The 16497-nt window shown below is 40.0% G+C and overlaps 1 protein-coding gene across 2 annotated transcripts in view; it reads right to left on the minus strand.

Annotated features, from left to right (window-relative positions):
* The window catches only part of ITGAV (integrin subunit alpha V), a 103420-nt gene extending 87610 nt beyond the window's left edge, over window positions 1–15810 (minus strand). The window contains exons 1-2 of one of the 2 annotated variants that reach the window (XM_004477039.5): window positions 15216–15810; window positions 2728–2858 (exon numbers count right to left, since the gene is read on the minus strand). In XM_004477039.5, the coding sequence (XP_004477096.1) occupies window positions 2728–2858; window positions 15216–15388 (304 nt within the window). In that variant the 5' untranslated portion in view covers window positions 15389–15810. The remainder of the gene's footprint in view (window positions 1–2727; window positions 2859–15215) is intronic. The other variant, XM_004477038.5, reaches the window with a different exon arrangement.
* Between the last annotated feature and the right edge of the window lie 687 nt (window positions 15811–16497).

Here is a 16497-nt window from a genome sequence, read left to right on the forward strand (position 1 = left end):
AACAAAATTTTAAAAGAATCAATCTGGCTGACTGTGATGAATAAAATGGTCAAGGTGGAAGCAGAGAAACAGTGAGTAAGTGTGGTGACTATCTCCCAATTGCCCTCCAGGTCTACCCCCACCTTACGACACCCTTCTTTTTGCCTAGGCAACCAGCAGGAAACCACCCAGGTTGCCTTGCCCTCTGGCTCTCAGGTAGCTTCAGAGAAAGGAGAGCACAGGCAGAGGGTTGAAGGAAGGGAATAGAGTGAAGGCTGGGTTTTATTCTGCTGAGCCTCCTTGCCAGACACAAGACTGGCTACAGCCCTCTCATGGCTACTGTGGCACCTAGTTCTCCGTCTCTGGATTCTAGTAACTGCCCCCTTCCCTCACCCTCTTCAAACCTAGAGGTCAAGTTGTAATGAGTTCCAGGGTCCAAATCTTGGCAACTGCTCTTCAAACCATCCCAATGTAAGGGTGCCATCTCTTCCCTGGCAGTTCCCCAACTAATTTAGAAGATTACATCAATAGTATAGGTGGGAGACAATGGTGATTTGAACAGAGATGTTAGCAGTGGGAGTGGCAAGAAGTAGTTGGATTTCTGACGCGCTGACAGATGTAAGGTATGTGTGACACTAGGTTTTGGCCTGAGCAAGTGAAGGGATGGCATGCCATCAATTGAGATCAATTTTTTTTTACTTGATAAATCAGTAGAAGATATATACAAATACATTAAAAGTAGCTAGCTCATAGGAGAAGGAAGACCTGTGATTTACAAACAAATGCTAAGATGCTCAGTCTTATTGATAATTAAAGAGGAATGCAAATTAAAATAAGATATTTTCTCCTATAAAATTGACAAAGATAAAAAAAAACCCATGCTGATAAAAGATGTTAGCATAGGTGTCAGAAAACATAATTTGAGGGATCTAAACCTCTGTGAAGAGCAATTTGCAGAATCTATCAAAACTTTAAAGATACACACACACTGTTTCAAAAATTTACCAGTAGGACTTTATCTTATGGACATACTCACACATTTGCACAAATAGCCACATAAAAAAATTTCCATTAGAGCCTTGTTTATAATACCAAAAGACTAGAAATAACCTAAATGTTCATAACAGGAAATATGAGTTAAATAAATTAGTGCACAATAGAATACTATCAGAGATTTACAAAGAATGAGGTATGATCCTTACATATGGATCTGAAAGAATCCCAAAAGATTTAGTGTTAAGTGGGAAAAAACAACCAGGTGCCTAACAGTATATTTAGTACGTCTGTATTTGTGAGTTTCAATTTTTTAGAGATATAGACATGTATAGAAATAAGAAAGTTCTAAAAGGATAAAAGAAATTGTTAAGAGAAACTGCCTCTAAGGAGTGTGATGTAAGAGAGTTGTATTTTCCACTCTATACAATTTTGTAATTTTTTTAATCATATGCATGTATTATTTCTTAATAAGCAAAAGATGATATTAAGTCAAACTTCAAAAAGGATCAGTATTCAATTATCTTGTCATACACTAGGTACTGAATATACAAAGTATCTGAACAGTTCACCCTATCAAAATTTAACTACAACTATGTTTTCTTAGTATTCATATTTTGTAAAAAGATATAAAATGCCTTGACTCATATTCTGAATCACAGGTGTTTCTCCATTTGGGGTAAAACTGAGCCTAATCAGAACACTTGTGGAATTTTCCAAATGTTAGCCATATGTGGGGGGAAAAGCACACAGCAGAGTTTAATATGAATGGGTTAAAATGGAAATAAACATAAATGACCTGGTTCCCATTAAAAGTTGGCTTAATGACAGTCATTTTGAAACAAATCACGATGCCAAATGGAACAGCCCCATCATGTTTCCTGTTTCACTGATATTTAAATTCCCAGAATCAATATATTTTAGAATTAGCAGGAAATAACAATATGGAAAATTGGATTAATTTTATTCAGGTGTATCTTAAAGCACTTGGCAAAGTAAGCAAATTCGGTTCATTAAAAAATGAGTGAAAATATTATTGTCCCATAGGAATGTCACACTATTTCTGTGAAGATTTGCTAAGCTTTCACAAATATACACAGATGTACATATATAGAAATGTGTATAGGATTATGTGTATTTTATTTAACTGATCATTACCAAATGCAAAATTTAAAGTTATTTCTCATCTTCCTTCCTTATACTCCTTAATACTATAATCCAAACTGACGCTGATAAAATTCTAATGTTATTATAACCATAACACAAGATTTTCCCAGTAAATTTTGGAAAAGATTATTTTTGTCACCTAAATCTACCTGTATACAAAAAAATTTTGAAAGTTCATTTTGGTAGCACAACCCAAGGCCTGGAAATATCAGGGTTAGGGAACTGATCTTTTACAGTAGTTAATGAGTCATAATTCCAGTTGGCAGACAAACAACAAAATGCCTTACTTCTCAGATAAGTGAAAACATTTTAATAGATTTTTCCCTGAATTTCTATAACTCAATACTATCAGTTTAAAGTTAAAGACATCTGAAGCAATGGAAACATGTATTTTAATGCTCTCATATGCCACAAAATTATAGGAAAAATCACAATAAATCATTTGTTTTTATATAAATTTCTCTGGGGATCTGAAGTGCTTATATACAACTATTTTATTAAACTCTTACATCTCAATGAAAGCAAGTGCTATAAAAAATCAAATGATATGTTATGAGAAATGATAAAAATTTCTGCATCAATATTTACCTGTTGAATCAAATTCAATTGGCTGGCACCGGCGGTTAGAAGACCAATCACATTTGAGAACTTGCCCTCCTTCCACAATCCCAGGCTGAGTAGTATTTGCTTTGGGAGCTCCCACCAGAAGAAACATCCTGCTAAAATACAAAAGTGGGAGGCAAGATATTAAAGGACAAGAAGCATAAACAATATTTTATGAATTATGAAGGGTAATCATACTCTTTAATATTATCCACAAATATTTTTTAAAAACCATTCACTGAGGGCATAATCTTTGTTATTCATCTGATGCTCTCTAACAAATACACATTATTCAGTATGGCTTAAACATTCTAATAACATATTATAAGGCAACTTCAGGGTTATACGTCCTTTAAAATTTCATGCTGGTCAAACTGTATGCTTTAAATATGTAGACTTAATTGTATGTCAGTGATAGCCCAGGAGAGCTATGTAACAGACATCTGCTGACTAGGGCCAGGGAAGTTTGGTTTCAGCTTTTGTTTGTTTGGGCTTTGTGTGGGGGGATTTACCACAGAAAGTAGACAAAATGGTTAAAGACAAAAGTACTCTTCTTCAAATAGTCAGGACTCTTTACAGGCATGGAATGGGAGAGCAGAAGGTACAAAAATCTAGCTTAAAAGCCTATGACTGGGAAGCGGACTTGGCCCAGTGGATAGGGCGACCGTCTACCACATGGGAGGTCCACGGTTCAAACCCCGGGCCTCCTTGACCCGTGTGGAGCTGGTCCATGCGCAGTGCTGATGCGCGCAAGGAGTGTCCTGCCACGCAGGGGTGTCCCTCGCATAGGGGAGCCCCACATGCAAGGAGTGAGCCCCGTAAGGAGAGCCGCCCAGCGCGAAAGAAAGTGCAGCCTGCCCAAGAATGGCACCGCACAACACAGAGAGATGATGCAACAGAAAGAATCACAGATTTCCGTGCCGCTGGCAACAACAGAAGCAGACAAAGAAGAAACATGCAGCAAAAGTACACAGAGAACAGACAATGGGGGGTGGGGGGGAAGGGGAAAGGAAAAAAAAAAGCCTATGACTAACAAGAAATCTCTTCACAATACCTTGCATGTTTCCTGAAACTGTCCACCATAGAAAGTATGAGGAAGAAAACTCTATAAAACTAGGGTTCAGGGGTCTACCTGCTTGACTTTTTTTTTTAAGGACGTACCGGAGATTGAACCCAGGACCTCATACATGGGAAACGGGCACTCAACCACTGAACTACATCTGCTCCCCAAAAAGTGTTGGTTTTTTCGTTTGTTTGTTGTTAGGAGGTACCAGAGCTCAAACCCGGGACCATGTATATGGGAAGCAGGCACTCAATCCCTGAAGGTACATCCACTCCCCTTGATTTTTAATAAAGGTGGCATAGCAGGAGAAAAGAAATGAGAGGGGGGTGATGCGGACAGAAAGAGAATAAATAAGCAGCATGAAGGTGAAGCACAATATTTTAGTAATTAACCCATGGTTAAGACTTTTTTTCCAGTATGAATGCTCTGTATTAGCAAGTTTAAAATGGAGGTAAATAGACTATTTATTACTCATTGTTAAAAAAAAAAATTGAACTCCAAAGTATGATAGTTCCAAATATTATCATTTTCCCATTTGAAAAACGTACCTTATAGTAAAACTACTGTATTTCATCTGACACATACTACGATATGAATGAACCTTAAAGACATGCTGAGTGAACCAAGCCAAAAATGAAAGGAAAAATATTTTCACTTTTGAAATAATTATATGAAATACCTAGACAAGCAAATACATGTAGAGACAAGTAGACTACAGTTTACTATGAGGTAGGGGTAGGAATGCTTAATGGATACAGAGATTCTGTTTGGGGTACAGAAAAGTTTTGGTAATAGACTGTGGTGCTGATAGCAAAATACTGTGAATGTAATTGATATCACTGAGTTGCACACAATAAAGTGTCTTAAATGGGAAACTAAGTTGCCCCAGTAAAAATTAAAAGAAAAGATCTGCTGTACTTCAAATATTTTTAATAGTGACTAATTTCTCTTAACATGATTAACCTAATCAATTTCTAGTCAAAGAATCCTTGCACTATTCAATTTCTTATCAGGGTAAAATAAACAGAAGTGAAAAAAAAAATAACAGTCAAATTTTTAAAGTATGAATAGATGTTCGCTTTACTTGCTTTCTATTCATTCAAAAAAAGATATGGAGGGGAAACGGACTTGGCCCAGTGGTTAGGGCATCCTTCTACCACATGGGAGGTCCGCGGTTCAAACCCTGGGCCTCCTTGACCCATGTGGAGCTGGCCATGCGCAGTGCTGATGCGCGCAAGGAGTGCCCTGCCATGCAGGGGTGTCCCCCGCGCAGGGGAGCCCCACACGCAAGGAGTGCGCCCGTGAGGAGAGCCGCCCAGCGCCCAGGAATGGCGCCGCCCACACTTCCCGTGCCGCTGACGACAACAGAAGCGGACAAAGAAACAAGACGCAGCAAACAGACAGAGAACAGACAACCGGGGAAGGGGGGAGGTTAAATAAATAAATCTTTAAAAAAAAGATATGGATTGAGTGTCACCCCTGTATGTGTCCCAGTGCTGGGCACTAGAGACACCAGGAAGAATAAGGCAACCTTGGTTCCACCTCTTCCTGGGGCTTACTTTCTTCTGGGGAAGAAGACAAGAAATGAGTCAACAAAAACAAATTACTTACTGTAATGAAGGAAACAAAAAAATGGGCTAAGAGGGAGACTTCTTTACATAGAGAAGACAGAACTTAAAGAGATATCTCTTTTGATAAAGTAATGAAATTCTCTCTCACTACCAGTAAACTGGGATTAGAAGGAGTTGGGCAAGGGAAAGATGAAAGAGATGGATTTGTTATACTCTGGGCTAGGGGTTCTTTAACCAGGGGTCCATGCACCTACAAGGGGTCTGTGAAAATATCTGAAAGAAAAAAATAGAAAAAATTCAACTTATTTATTTTCTCTGACTGCTAACTGATATCTAGCATTTCCTTCATGTATGAATGTATGTAATGAATAAATTACAGTGTATTCATTTCACCTGCCTGGCAAAGGGGTCCGTGGAAGAAGAAAGGTTAAGGACCCCTGCTCTAGGCAGAGGTAGAAAGACTAGAAGCAAAAAAGAGCTTAGTCTTCTCCAGGAGCTACAAGAAGAGAAGTATGGCAGCACAGAGCAGGACAGAAGGCTGGGTGTGGCATAAAGCAAATTCAGAAGCTTGACAAAAACTAAATTAAACAGGGCCTTTTAGACCTTGGTAAGATTTTGGCTCTTACGCTAAAGTCAGTGTGATGCCTTTGAATGTTTGTTTTGTTTTGTTTTTTTCCCTCTTTAACTAGAAGAATGACATAATCTAATAAAACTAAATTTACTGTCCTGTGGGGAAGGGATTAGAAAGGTCAAAAACCAATCAAGAAAAGCAGAAGACCCCATTGCAGCAGCTCAGGGAGGAGGTGTAAATTACCTGGACTAGATAGGTGGGTGGAGAAGAGGGGGATGGGCAGATCTGAGAAACATCTGGAAGCAGAATGAACAGGAGTAGCTGTGGACTTGTATGTGAGAGGAAAGGAAGATTAGAGACTGTGTGTGACCTAGGCTTCTTTCTTGAGACAGCAGCACGGAATGTAGAGCCAGAGAGTGATCTAGAAAAGCCTGGAGGGCGGGGGTGCAAAAGGCAGATCAGCATTGAGGAGAAAGCAGAGCATTCAGTTCCAAATATGTGCATGTGTATGCTGTCAGTGAGATACCTAACTAGCAGTCAGCGAGGTCTGCATTTGAGATAATGTGTTGGGAGCATCAGAATACAGAATGAATGAGTTCACCCAGGGAGAAGCAACAGAGAAAAGAGAGAAGAGGGCCAAGAAGAAAGCTCTGAGGGACCAACAAGATTTAGGAATTGAGGAAAGGAAGAGGATATGGCAAAAAGAGACTGTTAAGAAACTGACTGAAATACAGGATACACTTAAAGTTAAGCCCCCAATAAATGCTATCGCCATTATTTCATTATCATTAAACACTAAATTCCTTAAGTTCTTCTAGCAAAGGAAATATTTGCAACTGCTTTTCACCTTCATGTGAAATTATGGACAAAGCTACATTTTAAATTTGGAGTGCATTCATTTTAACTTTCATTTATCAATTTCATTTATTCTGGGTAGTATCTGTCAAACCTCACTTAGACTAGTCAAGAGGTGGCTACATGAATTGCTGGTTTATAAGAATTCTACTTTCTAACCTTTATCTTAAAATGCACAAATTCAAAAGAAAGACAAAATTCGCAACCAAACCGCACCCTGCTTAATAAAGCTTTATGCCATCATATTTGGCATCAGTAAAACACCAATGCAGACTCTCTCATGAGAGCAAAATAACTTTGAGGAAGAAATAAACTTAGTTTTCATTCAGTAAGGAAGTTTTATAAGAAAAAAACCAAGGCTATGAGTTAAAAGAACTCCCACCCCTGAGTAAGAGGGAAGCTCTTCCTTATCACTCTCTTCTCTGTTCACCTAGTCCCAGTCTTCTTCCCAGAGGAGAGACAGTTACAAGATTAAAATAATTTACAAAGAAATGTTTTTTTCTCAACAGGTCAAAAGTTTGGCAACATTAATCACCAAACTGTCCCACCTTATCTGAACTAAATCTCTTTGGGGTGTGAGATAGGGAAAAAGAACATCACCCACAAGGGCAATACAAGCACAGGTAGGTATGAGTTGAGAGTTGTGGATGAAGGTCAAGGTTCCAGGAGATGGGGACAGTAGAGTCGGTTCTTAGAATTTGCCTAGAAACCTACCAGCAAAACTCTTTCTGGACTGTCACTACTTAGCACTTTACAGAAATGTTGATAAATTTTTGCAAAGTTATTCTTCCTATTTTAAAATAAATTGGTTCCTGGAATATGGGGGACTCTAATTCATTTTTTTTTTTTTAATTTTTTAGGTACTGGGACAGAAATTGAACTCGGGACCTTGTATGCAAGAAACCTGTGCTCAACTAGTGAGCCATACAGGCTCCCCTGAGTTGGTTTGTTTGCTTGTTTGTTTTTGTTTTTAGGAGGCACCAGGAACTGAACCTGGGACCTCCCATGTGAGAAGCAGGCGCCCAACTGCTTGAGCCATATCTGCAACCCTCTAATTCAACTTTGTGCTTGCTATAGTAGTAAGCTCTCAAGAAAATTTTGTTGAAATCTGATAGGTATAGGTCTCAAATTACCTTAAAATAGTCATAAATAAGTCTTTTTTTTACTATCCCATCCCTTCAAAATGCAGACTTTATTAAATATCCAATTAAGTATTTAAAGTATCCTTAAAATAATTTCTTTATGTAATACATCTCTTCCATATAGTTCACTTCTAATGCACTACTTAATTTTGGATTTCAGATACTTTCTTAACTTGGCACTTTTAAGATGGAGGGGGCTGGGATGCTATTAAGGCACAGGGCCTGCAGCAAAGAGAGAGAAGAAAGGGCACAGTAGGAGAGTTCTCCTAATGAAAATTGCACTCTATTGGCAGCACATAGCTTGAGTCTCTCGCCCAAGATCAGGGACAAGGCTGCTGCTTTCATCAGGCCATGTGCACATTATAAGCATGAAATGACGGTAATTAGATGTACTAATACAGACGTTCTTCAGGTCTTCCTAAGTATATCTTCATGAGCAGTCCTGAAATGCCATAGCAATGGAAGACCAGAAAAGAATGTTTGAGAATTGTCAATTCTAAATGCAAAGGAAAAAAAAGAGCTGAGAAATAAATTTCTTTGTCTTGAACACCAATGTGATATTTAAGTTACTTTTAAGAGTACTATAGTGGAATAGGTGTAGCTGAGTGGTTGAGCACCTGCTTCCCATGTACAAGGTTCCAGGTTCAATCCCCAGTACCTCCAAAAAAATTAAAAGAGTATTATAAAGTTATTAAAAGAGAAAAATGGAGAGATGCCTAAATTACTTTAGATAAATGTTAATTTCCTAGAGAGGGTTGTATAGTGAAAAATTAAATATTTCTATAAAACAAAGGACAAAGGCTGGTATAAGATTCTATATAAGAAAACTAAGGAATATAAAAGTAATACATATTACAAAAAAAAAGTTGTTGATAAAATTTTATGAAAAATTAAGTAACTGTTGCTTGAAATTTATCTAAAATGTCTCATAAATGTCTATAACAGCTTTATTAGAGTAAAAGAAGTGTTAGGGGCCAGCAATATAAGTAGCATTGTCTCTCATGAAACAGATGATCCCACTCAAGTACTGTTTTTCAATTTAGAAAGTTCCTTTAAATCTCAGAGCCTTCACTCCCTCATTTATTGAATGGAGATAACAATGGTCAATGTAATTACTTAAAAAAGTTTTTTATGAAAGTTGATAATAAATAAAAGCAAACATAGAAAATCTAAACTTGTTATAAAAATGTATGATGATATAGTATTGGAACTAAAAACAATCAATACAATTAATAAAATACCCTCTAATAAACGAGGAAAAATGAAAGTTAAAAAGGGAGATGTGGCTCGAGCAGTTGAGCGCCCACCTCCTACTGCTACTGGGAGGTCCTGAGTTCGGTTTACAGTGCCTCCAAAAGAAAGAGCAGACAAAGCACAAAAAGATAAAAAAAAAAACACACAAAACAATGAGCAGAAACAAGCAAATAGATGAGGGAGCCATGGCGTGGGGAATATAAAGGGGCTTTCTTTTCCTCAGTTTTCTCTAGGGAGCATTCACGATCAAGTAGATAAAACTAAATTACAGTTCTCAAGAAAGAAGAAGGGTAGGAATGGTTAGCTTATAACATGTCCTGACAACAGTCGAGAGTTGGGGAGTATGCGCAGGGTTAGGTGAGGTTGACATGAGATTTCACTGGCTGACAGTGAAAATAAAAACCTGAGCAACTTACATTTCATATGCCTATACCTTTCTCCTGACAGACCTCATCTCCCTCTAAAAATTTGCCCAAGATATCATGATCAGCAGCCTTCCCATTCTTTTTACAAAACTCCAGACATTGCCATTAAATGACTCCAGAATTAGGTTTGCCTTCATGAACAGGGATATTAATACCATGCCAACAAGAAAAGGCAAAGGAGAAGTGGGGGGGGGGGTGGAGAGGGGGGTGGGAGAGGGACACAAAGAGAGGAGGGGAGAGATGAAGGGAAGAGGGAAAGGGAGGGACTGATGGATGAGAAAGGAAGGGAAGGAGAAAAAGAGGGAGGGGGAAGAGAAAGAGGAAAGAACAAAAAAGAGATGGAGAATGATTGGGAGAGATATCTGAAGGGAGAAAAGAGGGGAGAGAGAGGAAGGGAAAAGACAAGAGGATCAGAGAAACTACCTGGGAGAATGCCCTTCACTTCCAATCCAAAATGTACTGTAAGGGCCATGGTTTCAGGGAATGTGTCCTTGACTACCAAGGAGGGGCAACCTGCCAAACAATGACAAGTGCATTTTTGAAACCCTCCAAATGAACTAAGTTATTTGGCTGCTTTCAGCACTGACCTCTCCAAGATACAGTTTAATATAATCAGTTGACCTTGGGTTGACCAATGAACCTTAACCAAAAGGAACTTCTGAAAAACTTTATATATATACAGAAAGTGATTTGTATAAATAAAATAGTACTTCATATTATCAGAGCTCTAATTCCAATCTCAGATTTACTTTTCATTTTTTAAAAAAGCTACATTGCCAACAATTATACAAAATAGAGGCAGGGAGAGGGTGTAGCTCAGGGGTTGAGCATCTGCTTTCCATGTACATGAGACTGGGTTCAATCCCTGGTAATTTCTTTAAAAAAAAAGCAGTAACTACATATTACATACCCTTTCCTTTCTCTTTTACAATAGCTTATAAACCTTTCGCCTTAATCAGGAGTTACAGGCATAAGATTTACTATAAATATCAATAAATTAGCTAAGTAAAAGGCTATAGTCTATGTACATATAGAATGTAATGACAAGAAAAATCAACCAGCATAAGCAGAATTTAATTTTTTACTTAAATTCATAAAAACTGAGCTGATTTCACATTGTAAAAGGTTGTGAAGATGGTTACAATGGTGAAGGAAGAAAAAGGGCAAGAAGTAAAAAAGGTATAGACAGGTTGGGACAGACTGCAATGGGCCTTAATCCAAGTTAAGCATTTTGGACATTAACTCTGGGCATGAGAGGACTGTAGAGGGGATTTTTACAGCAGAATCCCACTATCAAAGAGATCTTTCAGAAAGAAAAACCTAATAAAAATATACAGGATGCAGGTCTAGGAGCCAAATGAATGATAGACAGAGGGCTGAGGACTTGAGTACCACAGAGCACACCGATATTGACAGGCTGAAAGAAGGGGGTAGAAATGGAAGATGGGAAGCAGAGATGGATGCAAAAAATATTAAGAAGAATTTCTAGGACCTTCTGCCCAGTGACTAATCAGTAACATGGGAGGAGTACAGTAGGAGAGACAAAGAAAAATAGAAAGTGAGAGGGAGGAATACAAAATTATTTCTAGGGCAACAGAGAAAATGATGGCACCATTAATAGAAACAGGGACTGAAATCTCTTTGTGAAAATGAGTTCATCTTTAGTCTGGGTGAAGATGGAATAATCAAGGAAAAATGATCCTCAGCCTGTGGGTCCTCAAGTTAGAGCTCTATATGAGATCTGAGATACAACTGGGCAGCTGTTTTATTTTAAAAGCTCACCAGGTGATGCAATCCTGAAGTCAGGAATGAGAACCACTGAATTCTGTACAGGACCTTCTTTTATCAGGGCAGGTTCACCCATAGTACGTCTTTAGGGTCATAGGAATACACAGACTGGAGTAACTGTAAATTAGTCTTTAATAGGCATGAACTCTAATCTACTGAAGAGAAATTGTTCTCTCCTTCCTTTCCAATATTCTTCATTATGGCATTATTATACACACACACATATGCAGAATAAGAACTGTATAAAGTATCAATATTTTAAGCATAAACAAGAAAATTGTTCATTTATTTTATTCTTAAATAATTCAAAATGTGTATTTAAAGAGTGAATTGAAATCATAAAAAGGTATCACATCAACGCTAAGTGACAACAATAGGGGAGTATGAGGATTACGGGTTTTTCTTTTTGGACTAATGAAAATGTTCTAAAATTGACTGTGGTGACGCACGCACAACTGTGATACTGAGCCACTGATTGTATACTTTGGATGGTCTGTATGCTGTATGTATATATCTCAATAAAACTGCTAAAACCAAAAAAAGGTAAACTGAGTGAATTTCAAACTCTCTTGTATTTTGAGTCCTCCCCAGTCCCCAGTGTTCCCCGCCCCCCCAGACTTCCCAAACAAAAACTAAAGACTGCAATTGCTTCTGGCCTCAGTCAGCTTCCTCATCTGTAACAAGATGATTCTGCTTTATTTCCCCTGGTACTTTGTGTTGAAATCGATATCGTAAATGAGCTTTGTAAAAAATAAATAAATAAATATGCTTTGTAAATTGTAAAATTGGTTTACCAATGTAAGATATTATATAATTAAATCTAGGATACAATTTTAATTTCTTCAATTATTCTCCACAAGAAAAACATAACTTTAATACCTGGCCTGGGGAAGCGGACTTGGCCCAATGGACAGGGCTTTCGCCTACCACATGGGAGGTCTGTGGTTCAAACTCCGGGCCTCCTTGACCAGTGTGGAGCTGGCCCATGCGCAGTGCTGATGAGCGTAAGGAGTGCCCTGACATACAGGGGTATCCCCCGCATAGGGGAGCCCCATAAGCAAGGAGTATACCCCGAAGAAGAGCCGTCCAGCATGAAAGAAAGTGCAGCCTGCCCAGGAATGGTGCTGCACACACGGAGAGCTGACACAAGGTGACACAACAAAAAGAAACACAGATTCCCAGTGCCGTTGATAAGGATAGAAGCAGTCACAGAAGAACACACAGCGAATGGACACAGAGAGCAGACAACTGGGGGGGGAGGGAGGGAAGAGAAATAAATAAAAAATAAATCTTTAAAAAAAAAATACTAGGCCTGCATGCAAGCTTTAAATTTTATGTAAATTTGACAATACAGTTACCATAAATTAACAGGGAAAAAAAACTATAACGATTTTGATTTCTTTTCATAATTTAAAAGAAATCACTGCTTTTGTGAATTTTCATTTCAAACCTATGTCATTTTCGGGAAGAATTTTTTGGAGGGCTATCTTAACATTTGATAAATATTGTTTCATTAGTTGCCACAAAAATAATATGGCGGTAATTCAATAACATTATTCTAAAACCAAAAAAAGAGACAATTCTGTAATGTATGCCTGAAGTATTTGGATACCTTTAGAAAAAGCAGTGGCAGGAGTAGACTTTCTAATCACTGTTTCCTCACTAATCTAGGCATTCTTCACTCAAAAGAAAAGAATACTTTAATTAACCAACACTTCTTTATTATGTGGATTTTCTTCCTTGAAAAGTTTATGATCACGCCAAATAATGGCAAGAAATCAAGCTGGCAATATTGTATCCCTATACAATACATATCATACGATATGAAACCCCATGTACCATGGATTCCAGTGCTTGCTAAACTGAGAAGTATCTTTATAAAAATTTAAGCATAGTTTTTGTTAAATCTGAAAAGCTCATTAAGTAGAAACCTTTGTTTTTATACATTTTGTTTAAAAAAATCTCAAAGTTGGTTTTCTCAAAGTTAGGCTATATGTAGAGCTAGACTATCAATAACAAAGTGACAAAGATTTCAAAATATTATATGAAGTCAAAACCAAGTTCAATTTTACCTAACCACTGAGGGTCTGTCTACTTGGGAGGTCAGGTAACCATGTGAGGTCATAGTATATTCAAGGACCACAAAGACTGGACAAACATTGGCCATATGCCTTGTAACCAACAATAGTAAATATCTCATGCAAGACGTTCAATATAACTATGTTTTCCATGGTAATAACATAAAGGTTTTTTTTTTTAATCAGCTTGTCACGTATTTTCACACTTAGAGAGTCTGCACAGAATTAAAAGTAACATTTGCAAAACACTCCATCAACTTTGAGAAAGTATTCTTGTAATTTAACTACTAAATCTTGACATAGGACAGAGATACATTTTCAAATTATTAGAATTTCCATCAAAATTAAATCCAAAAAGTGCAACCCTGAGAACATATAATATCTTCTGTTACCATAAAGGGAAAAACTTAAATCCTGCCTAAAGTTAATCATGATTTTATCACTTTGGAAAATCTGTGCTCAGGTCTCACAGAGAGCATGGCAGCTGGAAACCAGGAACAAAATTGGATTGGTACATAAAAGTGTCTAGTTTCCAGTAACTGCATGCAATCCACCTATTCTTGCCAAACGCTGTCTCCAAAATGGATGATATTCTGCCACCTTTGGAAAACTGTGAGAATGTATCTTGCTTGATTGCTCTATCAGCCACGGAAAATATTTAGACTGTTCTCAAACAAGGCATGAATGTATTACAAAATTTGGCCTATCCAATCACCGTCCATCAAAATTATCTTCCCCAAAAAAGCAATACTTGAAAAATATAACGAAAAAAATAAAAACAAAATACGTTTCGCAATTTCTAAGAGCTTAGAAAACCTTACGAACATCTCTCCCTCTTGAATAACAAGTTTTAAACATTAAAGGCATCCAGTGACACCATTAAGTCAGTATTTCTAACACTAATATGGGGGTGGGGCGGAGAGAATGATGTCAGCGTTCCGTAAAGTCAGAGACAACTTTTAATCTAATAACAATAACTGTTAACAAATCCTGATGATTCTTACAACACGGAACACTGACAATTTGAAAACATAACCGAATTCTTCAATACCGCAGTATTCAAATGCACTGCAGTGAGTGAAAACCCAGCAAACACTCTTGTTCTTTCTTAACAATGACCTAAATAGCGAATAACTATAAAAAGCACAGATGACATATTCATCTGTTCAACTTCAAATGTGCAAAGGCCCCACAGATAAGACACAATGTATTTAATACGACAAGACGGTCATTTTAATCATCTGAATGTCCGGAAAGGGGGTAAGTATGGAGAAACAGAATGAGACTTTGGAAAGCGTTAAGAGTGGGGGGAAACTTGTTGAGGGAGAGTGAAAAGGACGGGTGTTGAGCCTGTGAGGCTAACCCGTACCAGGGGAAAGGAGTTAGGAGATTAAACTGACCGAGTCCCGACACTGGCAGCGGCGGCCCGGAGTCCTGCAGAACCAGCCTTTGTTGATTTCTCACTTTTCCCAAATTTTAAGCACAGATCCGTTTCAAAGCTCTGCCTCTGCCCTCAACCAGTTTAAAGGGGGGAGGAGCGGGAATTGGGGGTGCCGAGGCAATACATCCCCCGTAATGTCACACAACCAGGGACAGGAACGACTCCCGGGGACCGGGGTGGCACGGACTCCGGGATCTCCCCGGGGACCTCTCCGGGTGCGGACGCGCAGGGTGGGTGCGCGCGGAGGGGGAGGGGCCGACTCTCCTCCCCAGTCCGGGCACTTACGAGGACGCGCTGGGCACGAAGAAATCCACCGCGAAGCCGAAGTAACTTCCCTCGGGGCCGGAGTACTCGGTCGGGCTGTCCACGTCTAGGTTGAAGGCGCCGCAAAGAGGCAGCAGGAGTCCACGGAGAAGGAGGTGGAGGCGGCCGAGGCTCAGCCGCCGCGGAGAAGCCATCGCCTCCGAAACGCTTGCGGGGAGCCGAGCCCCGAGCCGCGGCCACCCTTCCCGGGGCGCACGGAGCCCGCGGCCCGCCGCCCTCGCGCGCCGAAGCTTGCCGGCCGCTCGCTTCCCCGCGAGGTAGGAACACGGCGGGGGAACGCAGGAGGGGCTGAGCTTTCTGGGCAGCCGCCGGGGAAGTGGAGCGCCGGGCGCGCGGGGCGGGGGCGGCGGCGGGGGCGGCGGCGCGGGCGGCCTGGGGCTGCGCGGGCTGCGCGGGGCTCTGTTGCTGCGGGGCTCTGCTGCTCACCGCCGCGCCTGAGGCTCGGGACTGCGGGGGTGAGCGCCGCACATCCCAGCCCGAGCGCGGCCGCGGGCTGGGGGAGGAGGCAGAGCAGGAGGAGGAGCCGGCCCCGCCAGGCTGAGCCACCCAGCAGAAGGAGGAAGCGGAGGAGGAAAGGCGTGCTTCGCCCGGGTGAGCCGAGCGCACTTCCGTGCGTGCTGTCGCCGACTGTCCCGAGACCAGGGCGCTTGTGCCGTGGCCCAGCGCCCCTGCACGAGGGGCGGGGGGCCAGGGGGCAGGGGGCAGGGATGGTCAACCGTCCCAACCTACCAGTGTCCCCTGGAGCGCCGAGAGCCCTCCACGTTACCCGGTACTGCCACAAACTCCCATGCTACTTTTGTTTAAAAATAAGAATATATTTATAGCTTCTAGTGCTCCTGCTACAATAGTAGGCTCTCACAAACGGTTGTTTCCCTCCCCACATAATTTTATAAACTTCCAGAATGTTAGCAAAGCCTCTTACAGGTTGCGTTAAAGCCTAATTTCAACGGTGGACTAATGGATTGGCAGTACTGGTTTTAATTCACAGTCAAAACAGTCGAAACCTCAATCCTAATGTATTACCTGGAATAGTAAAATTGGATAAATAACAATTCGTTGATTTAGGACACTTAGGGTAGACATAATTTTCAAGCTGGAAGGTTTATGCACTATTGAAATAAGGCCTCCTGGGACAGTTTCTACTAGTGGTGTGTTCTACCAAGCCCAGGCTTCTGAAAACACTAAACTGCGACTTCCTTGAGGGCAGGAACCTTGGCCTTTTTATTTATATTCTCTATTTCTA

This window comes from Dasypus novemcinctus, chromosome 7 (genome assembly GCF_030445035.2).
Source record: "Dasypus novemcinctus isolate mDasNov1 chromosome 7, mDasNov1.1.hap2, whole genome shotgun sequence".
NCBI classification, from domain to species: domain Eukaryota; kingdom Metazoa; phylum Chordata; class Mammalia; order Cingulata; family Dasypodidae; genus Dasypus; species Dasypus novemcinctus.